General features: G+C 46.0%; 3 protein-coding genes across 7 annotated transcripts in view; 2 read left to right on the top strand and 1 right to left on the bottom strand.

Annotated features, from left to right (window-relative positions):
* The window catches only part of GTPBP1 (GTP binding protein 1), a 310,687-nt gene that overhangs the window by 159,708 nt on the left and 123,629 nt on the right, over positions 1-27,350 (top strand). The window lies entirely within an intron of this gene.
* The window catches only part of CBY1 (chibby family member 1, beta catenin antagonist), a 628,117-nt gene that overhangs the window by 543,288 nt on the left and 57,479 nt on the right, over positions 1-27,350 (top strand). The window lies entirely within an intron of this gene.
* The window catches only part of FAM227A (family with sequence similarity 227 member A), a 73,711-nt gene that overhangs the window by 4,548 nt on the left and 41,813 nt on the right, over positions 1-27,350 (bottom strand). Inside the window, exons 12-16 of one of the 2 annotated variants that reach the window (XM_050806235.1) lie at positions 22,062-22,149; positions 19,914-20,008; positions 8,879-9,036; positions 6,158-6,310; positions 1,226-1,325 (exon numbers count right to left, since the gene is read on the bottom strand). In XM_050806235.1, coding sequence (XP_050662192.1) covers positions 1,226-1,325; positions 6,158-6,310; positions 8,879-9,036; positions 19,914-20,008; positions 22,062-22,149 — 594 coding nt within the window. Of the gene's footprint in view, positions 1-1,225; positions 1,326-6,157; positions 6,311-8,275; positions 9,037-19,913; positions 20,009-22,061; positions 22,150-27,350 lie in introns of those variants that run through there. The other variant, XM_050806234.1, reaches the window with a different exon arrangement.

The following is a 27,350-nucleotide window of genomic DNA, read 5'->3' as shown; positions in this document are numbered from 1 at the left end:
AACTGCCTGAACCCAGGAGAAGGAGGTTGCAGTGAGCCAAGATCGTGCCACTGCACTGCAGCCTGGGTGACAGAAGGAGACTCCATCTCAAAAAAAAAAAAAAAAGACGTTTTGGACATGCAAAGACTCAAATATTTCCCATATGCCTTTTTTGTTGGGAACTACTAGAAGATGTACTCCAGCAAAGTGAACATGGCTTTTTAGGTCAGGACTATGAGACAGACTTGGGCTGTCCATGGCCCTGAGGCAGAGGCAGCTTGAAAAAGAATTCAGCCCACAGAAGGGAAAAGGATCAAGAGACAGAGAGAGAAAGAGCCTGAAAATATCAAGTTCTTAGGTTTAATATGCCTGCAGATGGCCTGTCATGGCCTTCCCAGTTATTTAAGCTGCTACATTCTCCTTCCATTTAAGCTAGTTTGAGCTGGCTTCCTGGCACATGCAACCAAGGAGCTCTGTCTCATACACTTCATAAAGTACATAGGCCAATGCTTGGTATAAAGGATGTACAAATCATTAGTAGTCCTTACTATCACCAATAATAACACTAAAACTAAAATGAGAGTAGTGTGAGTAATACATAAAAGTGAACTTTTTTTTGAGATGGAGTCTAGTTCTGTCTCCAGGATGGAGTGCAGTGGCGTGATCTTGGCTCACTGCAACCTCCGCCTCCCGGATTCAAGCAATTCTCCTGCCTCAGCCTCTCGAGTAGCTGGGATTACAGGCATGCCCAGCTAATTTTTGTATTTTTAGTAGAGGTGGGGTTTCACTATGTTGGCCAGGATGGTCTCCATCTCTTGACCTCATGATCTGCCCACCTCGGCCTCCCAAAGTAGTGGGATTACAGGTGTGAGCCACAGTGCCTGGCCATAAGTGAACTTTTATATGCTCTTTCCTATGTTTTAAGAATCTTCCAGCCTGGGCAACACAGTGAGACCCCCATCTCTACAAAAATAAAAAATGAGCCGGGCGTGGTGGCACACATCTGTGGTCCCAGCTACTCAGGAGGCTGAAGTGGGAGGATTGCTTGAGCCTGGGAGGTGGAGGCTGCAGTGAGCTATGATGGCACCACTGCAGTCAGCCTTGAGGAGACAGTGAGACTCTGTCTCAAAAAAAAAAAATAAAATAATTCTTATTCTTACACTGTTCACACTTCTACATTTCCCATGGTTTTTGTTCGAACAAACTGTAAAAGAAACTCAATTTCTCTCTGGAGACTTCCCTTCATTTTTTTGTCAGGTGATTCCTCATTGAAGGCTGAAGGTGGGACGAACATGTGGTTTGCCTTTTTTTTATCTGCTGCTTTTTGATCAATATTCTTCATTTCCCTGAGGAGAAAACACAGAGACATATAGAAAAAGGCTGGAGTAATTAACATGTCCTCAATGTTCTGTATGTCCTGTAAACTGATAGATCTGCGTGACCATTTACAAAGCATATATTGAAGTATAACGTAGAAACTAGGAGTGCACAGATTCTAAGTGTGCAGCTCATGACATTTTCATATACTGAACACGTCCATGTAACCAGCACTCAGAATGAGAAAGAGAACGCTGCCAGCTCCTTAGAAGCCGCCTCATGTCTCTGCTCAGTCACTATCCTACTTCCTTAAGAGTAACCCTGCCTGGATGTCTAGCAGCACAGGTGTGTTTTAAGGCACCATTTTTATCTGTAGACAAAACTTTGAGAATCACTTTATTAATATAAGGCATGATGAGCTTCTCAACAATATCTTTTCTTTTTTTTTTTTTTTTTGAGATGGAGTCTCGCTCTGTCGCCCAGGCTGGAGTGCAGTGGCATGATCTTGGCTCACTGCAATCTCCACCTCCCAGGTTCAAGCGATTCTCCTGCCTCAGCCTCCTAAGTAGCTGGAACTACAGGTGCCTGCCACCACGCCCGGTTAATTTTTTGCATTTTTAGTAGAGATGGGGTTTCACAGTGTTAGCCAGGATGGTCTCGATCTCTTGACCTCATGATCCACCCACCTCAGCCTCCCCAAGTGCTGGGATTACAGGTGTGAGCCACCGCGCTCAGCGGTGTTTAATATCTTAAACAACAAAAAGTGTAATGTATTTAGCAATGCAACTTCTAACGCACAGTTACAAACTTCCTCCTGGCAAAAAAATCTTTACTATGATAATTCACCTAATAAGAATTTATTGGCCGGGCGCGGTGGCTCAAGCCTGTAATCCCAGCACTTTGGGAGGCCGAGGCGGGCGGATCACAAGGTCAGGAGATCGAGACCACAGTGAAACCCCGTCTCTACTAAAAATACAAAAAAAAAAAATTAGCCGGGCGCGGTGGCGGGCGCCTGTAGTCCCAGCTACTCAGGAGGCTGAGGCAGGAGAATGGCGGGAACCCGGGAGGCGGAGCTTGCAGTGAGCCGAGATCGCGCCACTGCACTCCAGCCTGGGCAACAGCGTGAGACTCCGTCTCAAAAAAAAAAAAAAAAAAAAAAAAAAAAAAAAAAAAAAAAAAAAAAGAATTTATTAAACAGGAGATCCTTTATTTCTGAAATGTATAAGCTGTAAAGTTAACCCTGGATATTCTATGTGAATTTAATGTTAACTTTAAACTAGTTCTGAACTTCAAAACGTTCTGGCCATGGAATGGAAGGGTTATTTGCAACTTCTAGAAGAAATACATTTCTTTGAACTCATCTTCCTTTGAACTGGATGAAATGTGGACCTGGTGGCTGGAACTTGAGCAGCCGTTTTTTACTATGAAGCTAAATCATGGGCTGAAGCTAGTGGAGCAATATGATAAAAGATCTTGGCTGGGCACAGTGGCTCACGCCTATAATCCCAGCACTTTGGGAGGCCGAGGCGGGTGGATCACGAGGTCAGGAGATCGAGACCATCCTGGCAAGCATTGTGAAACCCTGTCTCTACTAAAAATACAAAAAAATTAGCCAGGCGTGGTGGTGGGCGCCTGTAGTCCCAGCTACTCGGGAGGCTGAGGCAGGAGAATGGCATGAACCTGGTGGGCGGAGTTTGCAGTGAGCCGAGATTGTGCTACTGCACTCCAGCCTGGGTAACAGAGTGAGACTCCATCTCAAATAAAAAAAAAAGACCCTGTCACTATGAACTTTCATATCTACTGGAGTCCTTGTAAATGAGAGAAAAGAAATTGTAATAAATTTTAGCCACTGTTTGAGTTTTTCTGTCATTCTAAGCCAAACATAATTATAACTGATACAATTACCTACCTATGGGCCTAGTTCTGAGAAAAGTCTTTACAGACCTTAATTTATTTGATCAATAAACCCCTACAAACTAGGAAATACTATCAAATGACTGAAGTGCAACAAAACAACTGAGGATCAGTGAGCTATGTGCAAATAACCCTTCCATTTCTTTTTTTTTTTTTTTTGAGACGGAGTCTCGCTCTGTCGCCCAGGCTGGAGTGCAGTGGCGCGATCTCGGCTCACTGCAAGCTCCGCCTCCCGGGTTCACGCCATTCTCCTGCCTCAGCCTCCTGAGTAGCTGGGACTACAGGCGCCCACAACCGCGCCTGGCTAATTTTTTTTTGTATTTTTAGTAGAGACGGGGTTTCACCGTGGTCTCGATCTCCTGACCTTGTGATCCGTCCGCCTCGGCCTCCCAAAGTGCTGGGATTACAGGCGTGAGCCACCGCGCCCGGCCAACCCTTCCATTTTTTATTCCATGACTAGAATTTAGCCCCATACCAGGACCTACCTGTGGCCTCAAAAAGGCAAAAATAGTTTAATAGTCCATGGTAACAGAACCAGTAAGTAAAAATACCTGTATTCCTACCTTAGCCTCGGCCATTCCATGGATCCTGCCATCAAGGCTTGTTACAACCATTGGGAGAGACAGATATGTAAGCAATCATAATGCCTGGTACCCAGAAGGTGCTGAAAATATCTGTTGGGACAATGAACTATAGAATAAAGAAAGCTTAATGGGCTGGGCGCGGTGGCTCATGCCTATAATCCTAGCACTTTGAGGTCAAGAGGTCGAGACCATCCTGGCCAACATGGTGAAACCCCGTCTCTACTAAAAATTCAAAATTAAAAGGCCAGTCATGGTGGCTCACACCTGTAATCCCAGCACTTTGGGAGGCCAAGGCGGGCAGATCATGAGGTCAGGAGATCGAGACCATCCTGGCTAACACGGTGAAACCCCGTCTCTACTAAAAATATAAAAAATTAGCCAGGCGTGGTGGCAGGCGCCTGTAGTCCCAGCTACTCGGGAGGCTGAGGCAGGAGAATGGCGTGAACCTGTGGGGGTGAAGCTTGCAGTGAGTCGAGATTGTGCCATTGCGCTCCAGCCTGGGAGACAGAGCAAGACTCCGTCTCAAAAAAAAAGAAAAAAAAAAAAAAAAAAACTATATATATATATATATATGTGTGTGTGTGTGTGTGTGTGTGTGTGTGTACACACATACATGCATCATCTGTGAAAGATTCTGGGCAAAAGGATTTAACTTGAATCTAATCAAACTTCTAGCATAGACCTAATGTCCAGTGTATAGGAATAGGCTATATTGGAACAAATTCAATGATACTTTGAGGAAATATCAGAAAAACCCAGAGTGTGGCTTGAGCTTTTCAAAAAAGCCCATGTCGTAAAAAACAATTAATAAAAGGCAGAGGCAGGATACTGTTATAGATTCAAAGATCCCAAAGAGATAAAACTAAATATAATTTCTGGCTAGGCACGGTGGCTCACGTCTATAATCTCAACAGTTTGGGAGGCTGAGGCTGGGGCAGATCACCTGAGGTCAGGAGTTTGAGACCAGCCTGGCAACATGGCGAATCCCCTTGTCTACTAAAAATACAAAAATTAGCTGGGCATGGTGGGGCACACCTATCGTCCCAGCTACTCGGGAGGCTGAGGTGGGAGGATTGCTTGAGCCCAGGAGGCAGAGGCTGCAGTAAACCAAGATCACACCACTGCACTCCAGCCTGGGCGACAGACTGAGACTCTGTCTCAAAAAAACAAAAAACAAAATATAGTTCATGATTCTTTTTTTGTTTGTTTTTTTTTTTTTTTTTTTTTTTTTTTTTTTTTTTTTTTTTTTTTTTTTTTGAGACGGAGTCTTGCTCTGTAGCCCAGGCTGGAGTGCCGTGGCCGGATCTCGGCTCACTGCAAGCTCCGCCTCCTGGGTTTACGCCATTCTCCTGCCTCAGCCTCCCGAGTAGCTGGGACTACAGGCGCCCGCCACCTCGCCTCGCTAGTTTTTTGTATTTTTTAGTAGAGATGGGGTTTCACCGTGTTAGCCAGGATGGTCTTGATCTCCTGACCTCGTGATCCGCCCGTCTCGGCCTCCCAAAGTGCTGGGATTACAGGCTTGAGCCACCGCGCCCGGCCCATGATTCTTGATTGGATCCTGGAGCAGCAGGTAAAGCCAAAAAAGACACATTGAGTTAGGCACGGTGGCTCATGTCTGTAATCCCAGCACTCCAGAGGAGGTTAAGGCAGGAGGATCACTTGAACCCAGGAGTTTGAAGCTGCAGTGGGCTGTAATTGAGCTGCTGCACTCCAGCCTGGGTGACTGAGTAAGACCCTGTCTCCAAAAATAAAAATACAGTTTGGGGACAATTGGGGAAATTTGAATTTGGATTAGATATTAGAGAAAGAAAGCAAATGGGGCAAAATGTGAATACTTGGTAAATGCCTGATGGCACATGCTTGTTCAGTGTACTATCAACTTTCTGAAAGGTTTTTCTAAGTAAAATAAAAATTTTGAAAAAGGCAGAAGACAGAGGAAAATGTCCATAATATGCTGCAAAGTGGGAAAAATAGTTCTAAAAAACAGACTGACAATATGATTCTACTACTTTATTTAGTGATACAGATATATGGGCCCAGAAAAAAAAGACTGGAAGGATTTACGGGAAAATGTTGGCAATGTGTATCTCTTGGTACTTTTATGTGGTTTTCCGGATCCTTTGTTTGCTTTCATTGAACACATAATGTTTTTGTAGTTAGAAAAAACAAAAAACAAAAAAAAAAGCTCTGGTCTCTGTTATTAGGAGTTTATATTCTGACCACAAGAAAGCTGATTATGCTTATGATAGTTACAGGAAACCCCCCCGCCCCCACCAACCCATTTAAAAATGATGATGATGATGACAATGTGCTGCAAAAGATGAGTGCTGGAGCAATGGCATTCCCCAAAGCCCCTTCCATACCTGGAGAAGTTGTCTTGCAGTTCCTTTAGATGCTTGTCAAAATAATTCCATTCACTACAGTGACGCTGGTACAACTGATTGAGGTTGTCTTTCCGCTTCTTCATGCTGCACAGGGTCTCGCTGATGACATCAGTATATGTTGGGGTGCAGTCAGTAGCTTCCGCTGTTAAGGAAATCCCCGTACTGTCAAACTTCGTTGACGCTGCATTATTAGTGGCATAAGCGCAGTGCATGGGGAGGAGGGGCATGGAGGACAGAGCAGGGAAAACGCCCTGCATTTCTGGATAAGATACTTGAAATCTGAGCAGGAAATGACTCTCCTGTTCTTTGACCATGTCCTGCTTTGGAGGGAAGAGGCTATCCTATCTGTGGCCAGGCATTCTCTACCTAGGAATAAAGGCCTCCTCTGCCCCTGTGGATGGAAGGCAGGGCTAAGAAATACTTTTTTAGACTGTCATCTGAAATTCTTACTCTATGCGGTGAATAGGAAGGGCTTCCAGCTTTCCTTTTCTCTCAGCCCAAGGCCTCATTCTCCATCTCATTTGTATATAAAAACATTCTCGGCCAGGCGCAGTGGCTCACACCCGTAATCCCAGCACTTTGGGAGGCTGAGGTGGGCGGATCACAAGGTCAGGAGATCAAGACCATCCTGGCTAACACAGTGAAACCCTATCTCTACTAAAAAATAGAAAAAATTAGCCGGGCATGGTGGGGGGCACCTGTAGTCCCAGCTACTTGGGAGGCTGATGCAGGAGAATGGTGTGAACCCAGGAGGCGGAGCTTGCAGTGAGCCGAGATCACACCACTGTACTCCAGCCTGGGTGACAGAGTGAGACTCCATCTCAAAAAAAAAAAAAAAAAAAAAAAAAAAAAAATTAGCTGGGCATAGTGGCACATGCCTGTAATCCCAGCTACTTGGGAGGCTGAGGCAGGAGAATCGCTTGAACCCAGGAGGCAGACGTTGCGGTGAGCCGAAATTGCGCCACTGCACTCCAGCCTGGGCAACAGAGCGAGACTCTGTCTCAAAAAAAAAAAAAAAAAAAAAAAAAAAAATTCTCCCTCTGCTCTGCCCTCCTTCCACCCCTTCTTGATTGATTAGAATCTCAGCTACACTTGCCACAAGCTGTGGGACCTCAGACAAGATAGCAGTCATCCTCTGTGCCTCCATTTCCATATCTGTAAAACAGAGATAATAATGCCCACTTTAGATGATGTGAATCATAATCGTGGTAGTTATTCATGTAGTATCAGCTGTATGCCATTTAATCCTCATCACAACACTACAAGTTTGGTATAACTATCCAAATTTTAGGAATGAATAGATAAAGATATTGAGCTTGGAGGTCGAGCTGTGCACATAAGACCTTAAAGCCAGTGGTTGCTAAACTGGGACTCAAATCTAAGGCTGTGTATCCCAACCCAGATTCCTTCCACTACACTAAACTGTCTTTAGAGAACAATGAAGTGATGTTTGGGAAAACATGTTGCAAGAAATAAAACACTATGAAATGTGAGTTTTTGTTACTACTCTCTCCCTATAGAACATGTAAGTAAGTTTGTGGACATGGAGTTCTATGCAGCAGACGATGCAAAGTTCTCCCTAGTTCATTACAAAACTCCTCCTGTTGGGGAGCTCAATGTATCTGCCAGGCACTTATCTCTGTTGTGTCTGTAATCTGCATAATAGCCCTATGAGGCAGGTACTCTTATCCCTATTTTACAGGTGAAAAAAATGACGCACAGAGAGAAGCTGGAACTTATCTCAAATCACTCAGTTTGCAGGAGAGTTGGTTCCTGAGTCCAGGTCTATTTGAACCAATAGACCAGTTTGATTCCAAATAGAACCTGTGTTCTCTGACTCCTATGGTAAGCTGCTAAGACTCAGGACGCCAACATATGCCACACTTATTTTCTTTTTTCTTTTCTTTTTTTTTGAGATGGAGTTTTGCTCTTGCTGCCCAGGCTGGAGTGCAATGGCGCAATCTCGGGTCACTGCAACCACTGCCTCCTGGGTTCAAGCGATTCTCCTGCCTCAGCCTCCCAAGTAGCTGGGATTATAGGCATGCACCACCAGGCCCAGCTAATTTTTTTTTTATTTTTACTAGAGACAGGGTTTCATCGTGTTAACCAGGCTGGTCTTGAACTCCTTACCTCAGATGATCCACTCATCTTGGCTCTCACAGTGCTGGAATTACAGGCATGAGCCACCACGCCTGGCCAACCACACCTGTTTTCTTGACATCTGAGCTTTCTATTCGATCTTTAGGATAAATGGCAACAGGGTCAGGGATTTGCTGATGGGTCTAAGGCAGGAGTGTGTCTGAGGAAGGTGTTAGATGAAACATACATGTGGACAACAAAATTCCTGGTCAGTACATACTCTGGGGTCAACGAGTGTCGGGGAAGCATTACTTGGTTTCAACGTATGTTAGAATACCGAGTTAGCACATTCATTCTGGTAGGTGGAAAGAGATTTTGCACACAAGGAAATTTGACACACCCCAGGGTCTCACGGCCAGTTCACAAGGCTGGCTCTAGATTTGGAACTAAGATGAGCACGATTCTGACCCTGAGGCTCGTACCACTGGCTACCTCTGGTGAGTACACATGGTGTGCCAGGCGCTGTGCTAAGGCCTGGGTGCCATTCCCTGACCTTTGCTTCTGGGAAGAGGACATGGGGGCCTGGAGCAGTGTGCACCCTGACCACAGTGACAAGGATATGGGGTGCTCATGGTCTTTTCCCTTCTGACTATCAACACATTCTTGCCGTGCTGCTGCAGACCGACGTAGTTCTGGAGAAAGTACACAATCAGAGGGCTCTTCCCATAAATGTTGAAGAGGTTTGAAGTCAGCTCAGGGCTTTTGCAGGCAGCGCATGACTGAGGATGGAAGAAAAAGGAAAAATGAAGGATAATGTTATTTTTACAGTATGCATTAAGAACTGGAAAGGCATCAAAGCACTCATATGCTTTGATCCAGTCATTCCAGTTTTAGGATGCATCCTAAGAAAATTACTCAAAATAAAGAAAAAAAAAGTCAAGGGGCAAATATGTCCACTGCAGAGATACTTACTGTATGTAGCAAAAGATGAGAATAACTTAAATGTTCAAAGAGAAGATATTGATCTCTTTACCCAAAGGAATGGTATGCCACTATTAAAATGTTTATGAAGAGTTAATAACCTAAAACAGGTTTCAGGTATAAGAGTAAATTTTTAGGCCGGGCGCGGTGGCTCAAGCCTATAATCCCAGCACTTTGGGAGGCTGAGGCGGGCGGATCACGAGGTCAGGAGATCGAGACCATCCTGGCTAACACGGTGAAACCCCATCTTTACTAAAAATACAAAAAAATTATCCGGGTGTGGCAGCAGGCACCTGTAGTCCCAGCTACTCGGGAGGCCGAGGCAGGAGAATGGCATGAACCTGGGAGGCGGAGCTTGCAGTGAGCCTAGATCGCACCACTGCACTCCAGCCTGGGTGACAGAGCAAGACTCTGTCTCAAAAAAAAAAAAAAAAAAAGAGTAAATTTTTAAATACTGAGATGCAAAGTTTGATAGTGTTTTTATATGTGTGTGTGTGTGTGTGTGTGTGTGTGTGTATATATTTTTTTTTAAATTTTACTTTTGAGACTTGAGTCTCAATGTGTTGCCCAGGCTGGAGTGCAGTGGCACAATCTCAGCTCACTGCAACCTCCATCTCCCAGATTCAAGCAATTCTCCTGCCTCGGCCTCCCAAGTAGCTGGGATTACAGGGGCCTGCCACCACACCTGGCTAATTTTTGTATTTTTAGTAGAGACACGGTTTCACCACATTGGCCAGGCTGGTCTCAAACTCCTGACCTCAGGTAATCTGCCTGCCTCGGCCTCCCAAAGTGCTCGGATTATAGGCATGAGCCACTGTGCCCAGCCGATAGTGTTATATATTTTATAGTAAATAATTTAGTAAAAGCCGGGTGCGGTAGCTCACACCTGTAATCCCAGCACTTTGGGAGGCTGAGGCAGATTGCAAGGTAGAGCGATTGAGACCATCCTAGCAAACATGGTGAAACCATGTCTCTACTAAAAATACAAAAATTAGCTGGGTGTGGTGGCGTGCGCCTGTAGTCCCAGCTATGCAGGAGGCTGAGGCAGGAGAATCACTTGAACCTGGGAGGCGGAGGTTGCAGTGAGCCAAGATTGCGCCACTGCACTCCAGCCTGGTGACAGAGTGAGACTCTGTCTCAAAAAAAAAAAAAATTATTTAGTATAAAACAGATAGATGAGAGACTGGAAGGCTCTTACCAAAATGTTAATAATTCATTCAGCAAATATGTATTGAGTGATTACTGTGTATAAATACTATTTTAGGTGCTGGAGATTCAGCAGAGAACAAGACAAATTCCAGCCCTTAGGGAGTTTGCATTACAGGTGGAAGAAAACAATAAAAATAAATGAACAAATAAAAACATAACATGATATGATGAATACTAATAAGATCAAGCAGGCCAGGGTATGGAGAGTGGTAGGGAGGAGAGGACTGGGGTTCCACGGGGTGATCAGGGAAGGCTGTGAGGAGGTGAGACCCCAGGGATCCTGAATGCTGTGGGGGAGGGAGCCATGAGAAGGTCTATCAGGAGATGTTCCTGGCTAAGAGGACAGCAGGTGCAACAGATCCAGCCACGATATGTGCTTGGTATGGCTGAGGAGCAGAAATAGGGCGGCTCACAAGGGTGGGGGCGGGTGCAGAGGGAGCAGGCGCTGTGGTCATGGTGAGGAGCTGGGATCTTTTAAGGGTCATGGATGCCACTGGCAGATTCTGAGCTGGGGTACAACATAATCTGAGTAATCTGTTAAGGTCTCTTTGACTGATGTGAGGAGAAATGCCTGTGATGGGTGAGAACAGGTACAGAAGAGCAGTCAGGAGACCGCTGCAGCAGTGGGGGAATTTCTGATGGGGCTCAGGACTTGGTGGTTGCACACAAGGGGTGAAAAGTGAGCAGATTTACAACACATTATAAAGGAGAACTGGCAGGAGTTGCTGACAGACTCAACTCCACATGGGTGTGAGAAAGAGAAGAGTCTAGGGCGGCTCAGACGGCTTGGGTGTCAGCTGCTCAGGTGGGACGATCTGGGGAGGAACAGGTTGGGGCGGTGGGAGAGTTGAGTCCCGTTTTGGGTGCTATTTGAGATGCTAATAGACAGCCAGGAGCAAACAGATCAGAAAGAGAACAGGCTGGGGCCAAGAATGGTTTGTTTTCTTCTGCCTTTTTCCAAAAATGACAGTACTACTTTTGTGTGTGTGTGTTTTTTTTTTTGTTTTGTTTTTCTTATACTTTAAGTTCTAGGGTACATGTGCATAACGTGCAGGTTTGTTACATATGTATACTTGTGCCATGTTGGTGTGCTGCACCCATCAACTCGTCATTTACATCAGGTGTAACTCCCAATGCAATCCCTCCCCCCTCCCCCCTCCCCATGATAGGCTCCGGTGTGTGATGTTCCCCTTCCCGAGTCCAAGTGATCTCATTGTTCAGTTCCCACCTGTGAGTGAGAACATGCGGTGTTTGGTTTTCTGTTCTTGCTATAGTTTGCTGAGAATGATGGTTTCCAGCTGCATCCATGTCCCTACAAAGGACACGAACTCATCCTTTTTTTATGGCTACATAGTATTCCATGGTGTTTATGTGCCACATTTTCTTAATCCAGTCTGTCACTGATGGACATTTGGGTTGTACTTTTGTGTTTAAAAAAAAATACATTTTATTTTGAAGAAGCAGTTATACCTTAATGGAACAAAAATTCCGCCTCATGAATAAAGGCTGCAGCAGTACCCAACCACACTATTTTCTAATCCTGTCCTAATGGGATAGGGTTGCATTTAATTAATCGTCTAATGGGATTGCTTCTGTCTCCAGCAAAGTTTCTCAACCTCAGCATTATTGACATTTGGGGCTGGATATTTCTTTGTTGTGAGAGGCTGTCCTGTGCATTGTAGGATGCTGAGGAGCATCCCTGGCCTCCCCCGATGTCCCTCTGTCCCCAGTTGTGACAACTAGAAATGTCTCTAGAGCTGGCCAAATGTCTCCCAGGGGACAAAATTGCCCCATTTGAGAACCACTATTCTAATAGCAAGATACCACTGGAATCACAGAGACCTGGAGTTAGTAGGGAATTTATAGATCATTTGGTCCAGTGACTCTGACACCCTGTCTCTTAATGGGGGCCATGCTGTGTCTGGTGGTCACCAGGGAAATGAGGGAAACAAGGAAAATTCAATATGAGTCTAACAAGAAGTAAACTGATTCACTTTAAGGACTTTTTAAATTTTTTGCTTTGTGATATTAATGACTTTCTTTATAAAATGCTACTAATGACAGACAGCATTTTGTTTTAATGAATTTACTTAGTGAAAACCTTTTTTTTTCAAAGTCTACCAAAGTCCAGCATCTAGGATCCACTAATGCAGTGCAACGTTTCTCTGAGGATCATTCTTTTGGCAACCCAGTGTCCTTCCCCTTTCCTAACAGCCCCTGACTCTTTGTGTGTTTTTGGGGGGTGATCTGCCCTCTACTGCATTTGGGCTTGAAGTCTTTTTGTTTGTTTGTTTTTGTTTTTTGTTTTTGAGACGAAGTCTCACTCTGTAGCCAGGCTGGAGTACAGTGGCATGATCTTGGCTTACTGCAACCTCCGCCTCCTGGGTTCAAGTGATTCTCCTGCCTCAGCCTCCTGAGTAGCTGGGACTACAGGCAAGTGCCACCACGCCCGGCTAATTTTTGTAATTTTAGTAGAGATGGGGTTTCACCATGTTGGCCAGGATGGTTTCGATCTCCTGATCTCATGATCCACCCGCCTTGGCCTCCCAAAGTGCTGGTATTACAGGCGTGAGCCACCGCGGCCACCTGAGGGGGTTTTAAATCAGGTGTCTTGCTCCCCTGATGAGAGCCACAGGAGGGGTCTTCAGAGGCCTTCACAGGCTCTGGAGTCAGAATCTTCCTTTCACTTCCCCCACCCCAGACCCCTGCCACTCAGTTACAGCTCCTGGAATAGCCTGGCCATTCAAAACTTCTGCTCCTTGGATTCTGAGCTCTGAGTAGAGTGAAATATGGACTGAAAACATGTGGAGGTTCACCCATTCCAGAGATGTCACCTTGAAAAGATGGTTCGAGGGTTGCAACTACCTTGATGTTTCTGGTTCCTGGACTGATTCTCCAGACTCTTCAGTTACTCAATGTTCTTTCAGTTTTGGCTTAAGTTGGCCAGAGACAGCTTTGTTACTTATAAGCAAAGAAATGCAACTGATACACATCCTTTCAGTAATATTCTCAACAGGTAAGTGTACATTTTTGCTTCCCCAACTTTGGAGACACGGAACATGCTACCTTCGCAAACATCCAGTACCACTGTTCGTAAGTATCCGATTCCTCCCAGGCAGAAGGCAGGGTAGGGCGTTTGGGTATAGGGACCTGGGCATAGAAATGGGAAAGGCTGGCTCATACCCACATCACTAGGTAAAGAAGGAGCAATGGGCAAGGGAAGAGACAATCTGGAACATCCAATCTAAGGAGCAGATAGAAAGCAAAGCAGGAGGCCGGGCACTGTGGCTCACGCCTGTAATCACAGCACTTTGGGAAGCTGAGGTGGGTGGATCTCTTGAGGTTGGGATTTCAAGACCAGCCTGGCCAACATGGCAAAACCCAGTCTCTACTAAAAATACAAAAATTAGCCGGGCGTGGTGGCGCACACCTGTAATCCCAGCACTTGGGAGGCTGAGGTGGGAGAATTGCTTGAACCCAGGAGACGGAGGTTGCAGTGAGCCGAGATCGTGCCACTGCACTCTAGCCTGGGCGACAGAGCAAGACGCTGTCTTAAATAAATAAATAGCAAAGCAGGAGCTAGCATTAAGGGGTTAGCATCAGAGATCTAGGATGAGGAATGGCTTGGTTTGAGAGCTAGAGCTGGAACAAAACCTAGCAGCCTGCAGCACAGCCAGATGCAAAGTGGGTTTGAAATGACAACTTGGACTCTTAGGAAGTTCTTTCTTACCTTAGATAAAAATCACACTGTCTGTAATTCCAGCCTGTCTTTCTCCAGGGTCACAGGTTACATGACAGTCCTTAAAATATCTGAGGAGAGCCCTCAGGTCTTCTCCAAGTCTTGCCTTCTCCAACCTAAACATCTCCAGTGCCTCAAGGGCTCCTGAACATGATTTGAGTCTGACTGTGCTCTCTGGACACATGTCAGATGGGGCCATAAAAAGTGGGACCATCTTCTCTCTTGCTCCAGGCTTTCATTTTGACATTTAGATAGTATTTTTCTGCCATAAAAATATTAATTTTTTTTACAAAATAAATTAATGCTCATTGTGAAAAATTCACATAATCTAGAGATGTAAAAGAAAAAGCTTTCCTCATCTCCACTCATATTTCTTAGCAATAAACACTGTTAATATTTTTCTGTGTATCTTTCCAAACCTTCTCACAGGCACATACTGACTTTATACCAAAAACATACTTCAAAAATAAAGATGGAATCATCCTATATACAATGTTTTACAACTTTAATTTTCACCCACTAACTACATTGCCTGTAATATTTCCTTGATTAATTTTATTACATTATTATTATTATTTGAGACTGAGTCTCACTCTATCCCCCAGGCTGGAGTGAAGTGGCACAATCTCAGCTCACTACAACCTTCGCCTCCTGGGTTCAAGTGATTCTCGTGCCTCAGCCTCCCAAGTAGCTGGGATTACTGATGCCTGCCACCATGGCCAGCTAATTTTTGTATTTTTTTAGTAGAGACAGGGTTTCATCATGTTAGCCAGGCTGGTCTCAAACTCCTGACCTCAAATGATCTGCCCTCCACGGCCTCCCAAAGCTCTGGGATTACAGGAGTGAGCCACTGTGCCTGGCCATTTTCTTGATTAACTTTAGATGTCATTGGCTGACAGTCTTTCATATCAGGTGTAAATCTTCCTCACCATTTTTCATAGCAGCAGAATATCCTTATTATGGACACTTCACAATTTACCTATTTCTCTATTGAAATTGAAGCTTTCTACGATGTCTGCTGGTACAGATTAATGCTGTAAGGGATAGCCTTGTAATGAACATTTCTACATGACAGATTATTAGAAGAATTACCAGGTCATAGGTGTATTTAAAAATTTTAAAGGGTACCCTAAACTCATGACAAAACATCTAAAAATGCAATATACATATTTTTAAAAACGCTTGGCCAGGCATGACGACTCACACCTGTAATTCCAGCACTTTGAGAGGCTGAGTTGGGCAGATCACGAGGTCAGGAGTTCCAGACCAGCCTGACCAACATGGTGAAACCCCCATCTCTACTAAAAATACAAAAATTAGCCGGGCATGGTGGTGTGACCCTAATCCCAGCTACTCAGGAGGTTGAGGCAGGAGAATCGCTTGAACCTGGGAGGTGGAGGTTGCAGTGTAACTGAGATCACACCAGTGCACTCCAGCCTACACAACAGAGTGAGATTCTGTCTATAAAAAAATAATAAATCCTTTAAAAAGGAGTCTAGGCCAGGCGTGGTAGCTCATATCTGTAGTCCCAGCACTTTGAGAGGCTGAGGCAGGCGGATCACTTGAGGTCAGGAGTTTGAGACCAGTCTAGCCAGCGTGGTGAACCCCATCTCTACTAAAAATACAAAAAAATTAGCTGGGTGTGGTGGTGTGCACCTGTAAGCCCAGCTACTCGGGAGCATGAGGCAGAATCACTTGAACCTGGGAGGCGGAGGTTGCAGTGAGCCAAGATTGAGCCATTGAATTCCAGCCCTGGCAACAGAATGAGACTGGGTCTCAAAAAAAAAAAAGGAGACTGGGGGATATAAACAAATTGTCTTAACTGGTACCATAATTCACTGCAGGGAGGGGCTGTCTTTTCTTGGGAAACATGGAACAAGCCACTTAGTGAGCAGGTGAGAGCCTCTAGAGTGAGTGAAGGCAAGGGAAAGCTTCTGCCCTGCACTAGATGTGAACAGGAGTTTGGGTGGAAGAAAGAAGGGGAGAGAGGAAAGTGGAGAGGACTGGAGGAGGATGCCCTGTCAAATGGTTGAATGGCTAAAGGATTTTTAAGAAGGGCAAGTGATACTCACTTTATTTTATTTTGATTGATTGATTGATTGATTGACTGATTGATGGCATTTTGCTCTTGTTGCCCAGGCTGGAGTGCAATGGCATGATCTCGCCTCACTGCAACCTCCGTCTCCCAGGTTCAAGAGATTCTCATGGCCGGGCGCGGTGGCTCAAGCCTGTAATCCCAGCACTTTGGGAGGCCGAGGCGGGCGGATCACAAGGTCAGGAGATCGAGACCACAGTGAAACCCCGTCTCTACTAAAAATACAAAAAATTAGCCGGGCGCGGTGGCGGGCGCCTGTAGTCCCAGCTACTCAGGAGGCTGAGGCAGGAGAATGGCGGGAACCCGGGAGGCGGAGCTTGCAGTGAGCCGAGATCGCGCCACTGCACTCCAGCCTGGGCAACAGCGTGAGACTCCGTCTCAAAAAAAAAAAAAAAAAAAAAAAAAGAGATTCTCATGTCTCAGCCTCCCAAGTAGCTGGGATTACAGATGTGTGCCACCACATCTGGCTAATTTTTGTATTTTTAGTAGAGATAGGGTTTCACCATGTTGGTCAGGCTGGTCTCGAACTCCTGACCTCAGGTGATCCGCCCGCCTCGGCCTCCCAAAGTGCTGGGATTACAGGCGTGAGCCACTGCGCCTGGCCTATTTATTTATTTTTTTGAGGCAGAGTCTCACTCTGTCTCCCAGGCTGGATTGCAACGGCGCGATCTCGGCTCACTGCAACCTTCACCTCCTGGGTTCAAGTGATTCTCCTGGCTTAGCCTCTCAAGTAGCTGGGATTACAGGCACCTGCCACCATGCCTGGCTAATTTTTGTATTTTTAGTAGAGGTGGGGTTTCGCCATGTTGGCAAGGCTGGTCTCGAACTCCTGACCTCAGGTGATCTGCCCACCTCGACCTCCCAGAGTGTTTGGATTACAGGTGTGAGCCACCACACCCCGCCAACTAATATTAATTTTAAAATTATTTGCATTACTGTGGGCTGGGAGTGGTGGCTCATGCCTGTAATCCCTTTGGGAGGCCAAGGTGGGCTAATCATTTGAGGTTAGGAGTTCGAGACCAGCCTGACCAACATGGCTAAACCCCATCTCTACTAAAAATACAAAAATTAGCTGGGCATGGTGGCACACGCCTGTAATCCCAACTACTTGGGAGACTGAGGCAGCAGAATAGCTTGAACCCAGGAGGTGAAAGTTGCAGTGAGCCAAGATTGCACCACTGCACTCCAGCATGGGCAACGCAACAAGATTGTCTCAAAAAAAAAAAAAAAAAAAAAAAAATTATTCGCATTCCTGTGATACGGGCACCCCTCTCCTTATCTCTTTAAACTTCAGTAAAGTCTTCCATTCTTCCATATACACAAATACATGCACCCAGAGGCCTTGTGTGAGTGGTTTTTGTAAAAATCAGAAGAGGTGAGTTCCACATTAGGGCTGATGCAGTTACTATGTGCATAGCGTATGCAGGACAGATAAGGAGCTTAGTGCCAGGAAAACATCAGGCCCCCAGAGTTCACAAACATATTTGAGAGGGTAATAGACTTCAAACAAATTAGATAACAAATGCTTAAGCCAAACTTTAGCTAAATTCCAAGGAATAGAGTGACCCCTGGTGATACTGGGGGGTTACGTGAGTAAATATTTTATTGAGAATAGGTGATAATATAAAATACTGGGAAAAAATTAGGGAAGATGTTTTATATAATCTTAGAATGGTAAAATGCTTAGCAAGAAATCTAGAAGCCATAAGAGACTACTAAATATGACTATAATAATTAAAAACTTCTAACATAAAACACCGCAATTAAAGTCAAAAGATTAGCCTGGGGGTGGTGGCTCATGCCTGTAATCCCAGCACTTTGGGAGGCCGAAAGGGGTGGATCACCTGAGGTCGCGAGTTCGAGACCAGCCTGACCAACACGGTGAAACCCCGTCTCTATCAAAAATACAAAAATTAGCCAGGTGTGGTGGTGCATGCCTGTAGTCCCAGCTACTAGGGAGGCTGAGACACGGGAATCACTTGAACCCAGGAGGCGGAGGTTGCAGTAAGCTGAGATGGCACCACTGCACTCCAGCCTGGGTGACAGACTGAGACTGTCTCAAAAAAACAAAAACAAAAAACAAGAAATCTACATTGCTCGTGGTACTTGGCCCAAATTCTATGGCTGACTCCCTTGCTAGCTGGTGCCTGGGGAAGCTCCCAAACCTCTCACCCTGTTCTGGTCCCACTACACAAGACTGAAGTTCCATTGACATAAACTACCATCCACTGAGGTTTGTGGGGAAAGGGAAGAGGAGAGAATGATGCTAGTGACTTTCCTGCGCTAGGCACTGCACTGCAGGGAAGGCTCAGTGGTTGAGAGCTCAGGCTCAGAGACAGGCAGATCTGCATGCAAATCTTGATTTTATCACTTACTTGCTTTTTATTTATTTATTTATTTATTTATTTATTTATTTATTTTGAGACAGAGTCTTACTCTGTTGCCCAAGCTGGAACGCAGTGGCACGATCTTGGTTCACTGCAATATCCGCCTCCCAGGTTCAAGCGATTCTCCTGCCTCAGCCTCCCGATTAGCTGGGATTATAGGCATGCCACCATGCCCAGCTAATTTTTGTATTTTTTAGTAGAGACAGCGTTTCACCATGTTGGCCAGGCTGGTCTCAAACTCCTGACCTCAAGTGATCCACCTGTGTCGGCCTCCCAAAGTGCTGGGATGACAGGCATGAACCACTGCGTCTGGCCTTGTTTTATTATTTTTTTTTACTTTTAATATCACTTATGGCCGGGCGCGGTGGCTCACGCCTGTAATCCCTGCACTTTGGGAGGCCGAGGCGGGCGGATCACGAGGTCAGGAGATCGAGACCATCCTGGCTAACCCGGTGAAACCCTGTCTCTACTAAAAAAATACAAAAAATTAGCCGGGCGCGGTGGCGGGCGCCTGTAGTCCCAGCTACTCCGGAGGCTGAGGCAGGAGAATGGCGCGAACCCGGGAGGCGGAGCTTGCAGTGAGCCGAGATGGTGCCACTGCACTCCAGCCTGGGCGACAGAGTGAAGACTCCGCCTCAAAAAAAAAAAAAAAAAAAAAATATATATATATATATATATATATATATCACTTATTTGCTTTGTGATATGTGACAAATTGGGTACCTGCTCCCAGCATCACTTTGCTCATTAATAAACTGAGAATAACAATAGTAACTATCTCAGAGGGCTGTGACAGTAAAAGAAAATGCACTGTTTGCATAAGGTTTGGCATAGTACCTGGCATTTAGTAAATATTCATTAAATGTTTTTTTTTTTTTGAGACGGAGTCTCGCTCTGTCGCCCAGGCTGGAGTGCAGTGGCCGGATCTCAGCTCACTGCAAGCTCCGCCTCCCGGGTTTACGCCATTCTCCTGCCTCAGCCTCCCGAGTAGCTGGGACTACAGGCGCCCGCCACCTTGCCCGGCTAGTTTTTTTGTATTTTTAGTAGAGACGGGGTTTCACCATGTTAGCCAGGATGGTCTCGATCTCCTGACCTTGTGATCCGCCCGTCTCGGCCTCCCAAAGTGCTGGGATTACAGGCTTGAGCCACCGCGCCCGGCCTCATTAAATGTTATTTCTCATTTTCTTACATCTCTCACCCCCTTTGGAATCACCTTTACTATTAAATTTCCAATCATGTGCTCACCTTTTTAGGAAACATATTCTCACATTCTCTCCCTTCTGATATCCTCTTGACTTCTCGTGTAGGTTTCTTCAAGACCAGGGCCTGAGAATGATGCTCTGTCAATGTGACATTAGCAAGAAATGACCATTAGGTTCAAGCGATTCTCATGCCTCAGCCTCCTGAGTAGCTGGAATTACAGGTGTGTGCCACCACACCCAGTTAAATTTTGTAGTTTTAGTAGAAACGGGATTTCGCCATGTGGACCAAGTTGGTCTCAAACCCCTGGACTCAAGTGATCTGCCCACCTCGGCCTCCCACAGTGCTGAGACTACAGGCGTGAGCCACTGTGCCCGGCCAAAGCAGCGTTTAGAGGGAAGCCTGTAGCCTTAAATAAATGCTCATATTAGAAAAGAAGGTCTCATTTCGTTCAGTTCAAATATTTTCTAATTTCCCTTGGCAACTCCTCTTTGACACATGAGTCTTCGTGAATTGAATATATACGTAAGCTCTGGGGGACTTGCAAAGCTTCCTACAAATATTTACCTCTATTTAGAGCCCTGGCTAAACCTCTTGATCAGTGGTCCCCAAGCTTTTTCTTTAACAGTTTTATTGGGACATAATTCACATACTAACTTCTCTGAGCATCCATTTCTCCCTCAAGAAAAAGAATAAAGTTTAAATAACAATAATGATGTGAAATAACCTAGGATGATACTTAAGAGCTCCTGTTCTGTGTTTTCTTATATTCTGTATTTGTCTATTTGCCATCCATTAATTACAGGGCTAGACTAACAGAGTTGCTAATATAAGTCTCCTACAATCCAGAGGCCACACTTTGAACCCACTCTTTTATCTAACTCACACACCAAGCCAACTAGGGACAGCCCCTCTGCCCCAGAGCCCGCTGGAATTATTCAACCCAGCCAACTCTAAACTTTTTTTTTTGAGACAGGCTCTCACTGTCACCCAGGCTAGAGTGCAGTGGCTCAATCGTGACTCACTGTAGCCTCAATCTCCCGGACTCAAGTGATCCTCTCACCTCAGCCTCCTGAGTAGCTTGGACTACAGGTGTGCACCCCCATGTCCAGCTAATTTAAAAATTTTTTTGTAAAGACAGGGTCTCGCTATGTTACTCAGGCTGGTCTCGAACTTCTGGGCTCAAGCAACCCTCCTGCCTCAGCCTCCCAAAGTGTTGGGATTACAGGTGTAAACCGCTGCACCCAGCTAATCCTAAACTGGTTACCGTACCTTGCTTTGTCTTTCTTGCTGAAACTTCAAAAAAGAGTGTGGCCTGTCCATTCCCCACACTCCTTTCTGCCTCTCGGTCAGCACTGGTGCTTCCCGCTATGTCCCTGCACGGTGTGCTGAGTTTAGTGTTACTCGCAATTTCCAGGGGGAATTTCCAGGGGAATTGCGAGTAACATGAAACTTTTCTTTCAATGGCACTGACCTCTCTGTACTATCACTCAGTCACCAATATAAATTAAGACCTGGGTGCAAATTAGTTCTAACCTTAGTAATTACTGGTTTCTGATGGGGGAGAGGAGCAGTCATCATGTCTTAAATTTATTTTCTTCCAGTGTCAACAACCTCTCTTCCCCACAGATATTAGCATTGTGCTGACCTCATCACCACAAAAGTGGAACTTAATCAGTGCTTAGGCCGGGCAAGGTGGCTCACGCCTGTCATCTCAGCTCTTTGAGAGGCCGAGGCGGGAGGATCACAAGGACAGGAGTTCGAGACCAGCCTGGCCAACATGGTGAAACACCCGTCTCTACTAAAAATACAAAAATTAGCCAGGCGTGGTGGCACATGCCTGTAGTCCCAGCTACTTGGGAGGCTGAGGCAGGAGAATCACTTGAACCTGGGAGGCGGAGGCTGCAGTGAGCTGAGATCGTGCCACTGCACTCCAGCCTGGGCGACAGAGTGAGACTTTGTCTCGAAAATAAATAAATAAATAAATAAATAAATAAATAAATAATCAGTGCTCACTGAACTGAAAGACAATTACATCCTTTCATAAAATATTACTTGGTGCCAAGCCCTAGGCTGGCACCCCAAGTATAAAGTAGGGTAGCAAATTCTGTTCAAATGAACCCAAGAAACCAGCGTTTTGGAGATAATAGCTAAGCCAAAAGCCTACATTTCCCTTTTTGGTAGTGAATATACCTTTTGCGGTATTCTGTACTCGTAAGCTTTTTTCTGAGCTCTGCTTGGCCGAAGAGGTTTTTTCATTGGGTGAATTTGCACTAAAAAACTTCAGGAGACAAAAGAGAAAGAGAGGGAGAAACAGAGAAACAGAGAGAGAGAGAACAAAATAAAATTGGTAGTGAGAGAAATACAAAAAAGTAATACATGCAATTTCTTTGCTATTTCTTATTGTTCTCAGCAAAGGAACATGCAGAACCAGACCTTTCCGGTCCTCCCAGGAGCATGGCAGACAGCAGTGGCTGATGTGGAGAACACATGGGCTGGGGACCCAGGCCAACCAGGGCTCCAGTCCCAATTCTCTCACTCAACAGCCAGTGATCTGGGGCAAGTCATCAAACCTCTTTACCACCTTGGTTTCCTTGTAGGATTAAGTCAGTGAATGCATGCAAATTACAGGAGTGCTCATGGTGAGTGCTCCAAAAACACTGCCATCATCCTTGATGCAATCACCTTTTCCAGCAAATGTTTCACTGGGCAAATACTAATGTGTCTGCACTGGGCAAACACTGAAATCTAGCCCCTGGCTTGAGGAGTTTCCAGGGGAAATAACAGGAAATGGACAGTTACACTGAAGTGTGGAAAGCATCCCATATTTGTTATAGAGAGGCAACAGAAGTTAGGATTCTGTTTGAATGTGACAGAGACTCAAAATAACAGTGGCTCAAAATAGGTAGAAATTTCTCTTCCACCAGCCTGGGCAACATAGTGAGACCTTGTCTCTAAAAAAAAAAAAAAAAAAAAAAAAAAAAATTAGCCAAGCACGCTGGTGTGTACCTGTAGTCCCAGCTACCTGGGAGGCTGAGGTGGGAGGATTGCTTGAGCCTGGAAGGTTGGGGCTGCAGTGAGCCATGACTGTGCCACTGTACTCTAGCCTGGGCAACAGAGCAAAACTCTGTCTTTAAATAAGTAAATATAAATACATTTCTCTCCCACATAAAAGTCTGAAGGCGGGCAAGCCTGGGCTTATATGGTGTTTCTAAGCACTGGTGGTGCTAAGTCCTCAGGGATTCTGACTTCTTTTTTTTTTTTTTTTTTTTGAGATGGAATCTTGCTCTGTTGCTTAGGCTGGAGTGTAATGGCACGATCTCAGCTCACTGCAACATTTGCCTCCCGGGTTCAAGCAATTCTCTTACCTCAGCCTCCCAAGTAGCTGGGATTACAGGTGTCTGCCACCACGCTCAGCTAATTTTTGTTCTTTTATTGGAGATGGGTTTTCACCATGTTGGCCAGGTTGGTCTCGAGCTCCTGACCTCAAGTGATCCACCCGCCTTGGACTCCCACAGTGCCAGGATTATAGGCATGAGCCACTGCTCCAGGACAGATTCTGACTTCTTCCAGCTTTCATAAGATAAAATAAGACCCTTGTTCCTTTTTTTTTTTTTTGAGATGGCATTTTGCTCTTGCTGCCCCGGGTGGAGTACAATGGCACGATCTTGGCTCACTGCAACCTCCGCCTCCCGGGTTCAAGTGATACTCCTGCCTCAGCCTCCCGAGTAGCTGGGATTACAGGTGTGTGCCACCACACCTGGCTAATTTTGTATTTTTAGGAGAGAACATGTTCACCATGTTGGCCAGGCTGGTCTCAAACTCCTGACCTCAGGTGATCTGCCCGACTTGGCCTCTCAAAGTGCTGGGATTACAGGTGTGAGCCACCGCGCCCAGGCAAGATCCTTGTTCTTAGGGTCCAAGGAGGCATCTGGAGCTCCCGCCATCACATTCACATTACAGGCAGCAGGAGGGAGGAAAGGACAAAGAGATAAAGCTGTTTTTTAAGGAAGGTTTCCAGAAACTGCCACAAAACACATCCACTTACATCTCATTAAGTAGATCTTAGTCATGTGGCCGCACATAGAGGTAGGGGAGGCCAGGAAATACAATCTTTATTTCGGCCAGGTACATGCCCAGCAAAAAATCAGAGCTTTTCTTTTCACAGGTGAAGGGGACAACAGATATTGGGAAACAACTCATAGTTGGCCACAAGCAGTATGAGGAGAATATCACGGGCAGCTAGAGCGCAGAACGCTGGATTCTGTCTGGGCGAGAGCTGGAGGGCTTCCAAGCAGAGAAGACACTCGCATTCTGTCTTTAAGGATGAGTAGGAGGTTGGCAATGTTAGACAGATGGCCCACCAAGTGGCAGACAAGCAGTCCACCAGCCTCAACAACAACCGTTCGCTTTTATAGAAATGTGATATTTGAATGGGCAGGAGAAAGCAGAAAGGACTTCCCAGACATCATGCAGCTGGCTGTCCAAAAGCTACTGATTTTTATAGTGTTGAGGTGGTTGCAGGGAAAACACTCCCAGGGCTCAATGAAGCATCAGTGCTCATTCTTTTTCTTTTCTTTTCTTTCTTTTTTTTTTTTTTTTTTCTTGAGGTGGAGTTTCACTCTTGTGGCCCAGGCTAGAGTGCAATGGCACGATCTCGGCTCACTGCAAGCTCCACTTCCCGGGTTCAAGAGATTATCCTGTCTCAGCCTCACGAGTAGCTGGGACTACAGGCACCCGCCACCACGCCCGGCTAGTTTTTTGTATTTTAGTAGAGAGGGGGTTTCGCCATATTGGCGAGGCTGGTGTCGAACTCCTGACCTCAGGTGCTCTGCCCGCCTTGGCCTCCCAAAGTGCTGGGATTACAGGCATGAACCACAGCGCCTGGCCGTTTTTTTGTTTTGTTTTGTTTTGTTTTGTTTTAAAGAGACAGTGTCTTACTCTGTCACCCAGGCTGTAGTGCAGTGGTACGATCACAGCTCACTGCAGCCTCAAACTCCCGGGCTCAAGTGAATCTTCTGCTTCAGCCTCCTGAGGAGCTGGGTCCACAGGCATGTACCACCACACCTGGCTAATTAAAAATATATATATTTTTGGTAGAGACAGGGGGTCTCACTATGTTGCCCAGGTTGGTCTCAAACTCCTGGACTCAAGCCATCCTCCCACCTTAGTCCTCCAAAATGTTAGGATTACAGGCCTGAGCCACCACTCCTGGCAAGGCTCATTCTTTTTTTTTTTTTTTTTTTTTTTGAGACGGAGTCTCGCTTTGTCGCCCAGGCTGGAGTGCAGTGGCCGGATCTCAGCTCACTGCAAGCTCCGCCTCCCGGGTTTACGCCATTCTCCTGCCTCAGCCTCCCGAGTAGCTGGGACTACAGGCACCCACCACCTCGCCCGGCTAGTTTTTTGTATTTTTAGTAGAGACGGGGTTTCACCATATTAGCCAGGATGGTCTCGATCTCCTGACCTCGTGATCCGCCCGTCTTGGCCTCCCAAAGTGCTGGGATTACAGGCTTGAGCCACCGCGCCCGGCCTTTTTTTTTTTTTTTTGAGACGGAGTCTCGCTCTGTTGCCCAGGCTGGAGTGCAGTGGCCGGATCTCAGCTCACTGCAAGCTCATCCAGGCTCATTCTTAACAGGCCTCAGAGAGGTCTGCAGTGGAGCAGAGAACAGTGCGGGGGATTTGCCTGGGTTTCAGTGACTAGACCCTGCTACTTGCTGGAGAGGCAGCTTGCTGATGCAGAAAGAGCTCAGACTGACAGTGTCCTGACATCAGCTGAGGTCAGCTGTGTGGCCTGGGGCAAGCCATTCACCTCCTCAGTCTATTACTTCCTTTGTCAAATAAAGATAAGAAGTAATAATGACCCACCTTGCAGGGCTGATGTAAGGACTAGAGAAGATATATGCAAAGAAAACTTGAACATGGGAGGCCGAGGTTGCGGTGAGCTGAGATTGCGCTATTGCACTCTAGCCTGGGCAATAAGAGCAAAACTCCATCTCAAAAACAAAACAAAACAAAACACGCTGAACATGGTGGACTCCCCATAGAGACCATGCCCTTCCACTTAGAAAGTACTTTCCTGGGCCGGGCGTGGTGGCTCACGCCTGTAATCCCAGCACTTTGGGAGGCTGAGGAGGGCCAATCACGAGGTCAGGAGTTTGAGACCATCCTGACCAACATGGTGAAAATCCGTCTCTACCAAAAATAAAAAAACTAGCTGGGGGTGGCGGTGGGCACCTGTAACCCCAGCTACTCGGGAGGCTGAAGTAGGAGAATCACTAGAACCCAGGAGGCAGAGGTTGCAGTGAGCCGAGATCACGCTACTGCACTCCAGCCTGGGTGACAGGGTGAGACTCCATCTCAAAAAAAAAAAGTACTTTCCTGTCCATTCTCTCATGTTGTGACCAGCCACCACCCCACGGGTGTATGAGGCAAGGTGACTATCATAAGGGTTGGGGGTGAACCAAGACTGTTCTAAGACCCCCTGTCCCAGCACAGCATAGAGAAGAGGGAAGTGTTCTAGCCCACCTGGCCACCCAGCTGCTCACATTTAGCACGCTGAGGGCTCAGTTGTTACTGTACAGTGTTGGAGGGGGAGCCTATATTTGAGCTACTATGAGATATAATCTAGGGATGCCTAGAAATGTCTGGGTGGGGAGAGAGCTGCACAGACCTGGAATTAGCAGGTATGGACACGAGCTGGAGAAATCTGAGTCATTATTGTTAAGGACACTGACTATATCTATGCTGTGGCACTTGGGAAAATTCTGGTTAAATTAGTAGGTATTCTGACAAGACATAACTAAACGACAATCTCTGGGACCTTGGTTACCCCTAGATTGAATCTATAAGAATGAATACCAGTCGTGATGCCCATTTTGTGGATAAAAACATGGAGGCCTAGATTTGCCTCAAGGCATGTAACTGATAGCAGGCATCACCTAGATGCCTAGGTCTTGATGCCTAGGTCTCCTGGCACCAAGTCCAGAGAAGGCCAGTACCGTACCCCAGTGCCTTTGCCTGTGGCTCCACAGTGGTCATGCACTCCTAGTTCCCAAATTTTGGCTTGGGTAGAAATTGTTCTCTCTGTAAGCCAGGCCTCTCCTCCAAAGTCCCGTCTTGTATATCTACCTACTTGGCATCTATCTTCATTTGCACTTTTCATTGGCATCTTAAAGTTAACAAGTTCAAAGTTGAACTCTTGATAGCTTTCCGCTAACTCAAACCCTACACTGTCCATCTCGGTAAATGGCACCATTCAGATGCTGAAGCCGCACGCCTGGGAGGCAACCTTCAACTCCGTCCTTTCTTCCCCCACTTCTCCTCCCCACTCCCAAAGCCATCTCACTAGCAAGTGTTGAAAGACCCATCTCCCAATGCGTCAGGTCTGTCTGCTTCTTGCCACCTTCTATATTTGTCATTTAGACAAATACAGAAGCCTCCCAGCTGGTCTTCCGTGCCCCTCCAACACATCCTCCATATTCA

The sequence above is a fragment of the Macaca thibetana genome, chromosome 10, assembly GCF_024542745.1.
Source record: "Macaca thibetana thibetana isolate TM-01 chromosome 10, ASM2454274v1, whole genome shotgun sequence".
In the NCBI taxonomy this organism is placed as follows: Eukaryota; Metazoa; Chordata; class Mammalia; order Primates; family Cercopithecidae; genus Macaca; species Macaca thibetana.
Note: the sequence above shows the minus strand (reverse complement) of the source record. Positions and strands in the feature narration are given on the sequence as shown.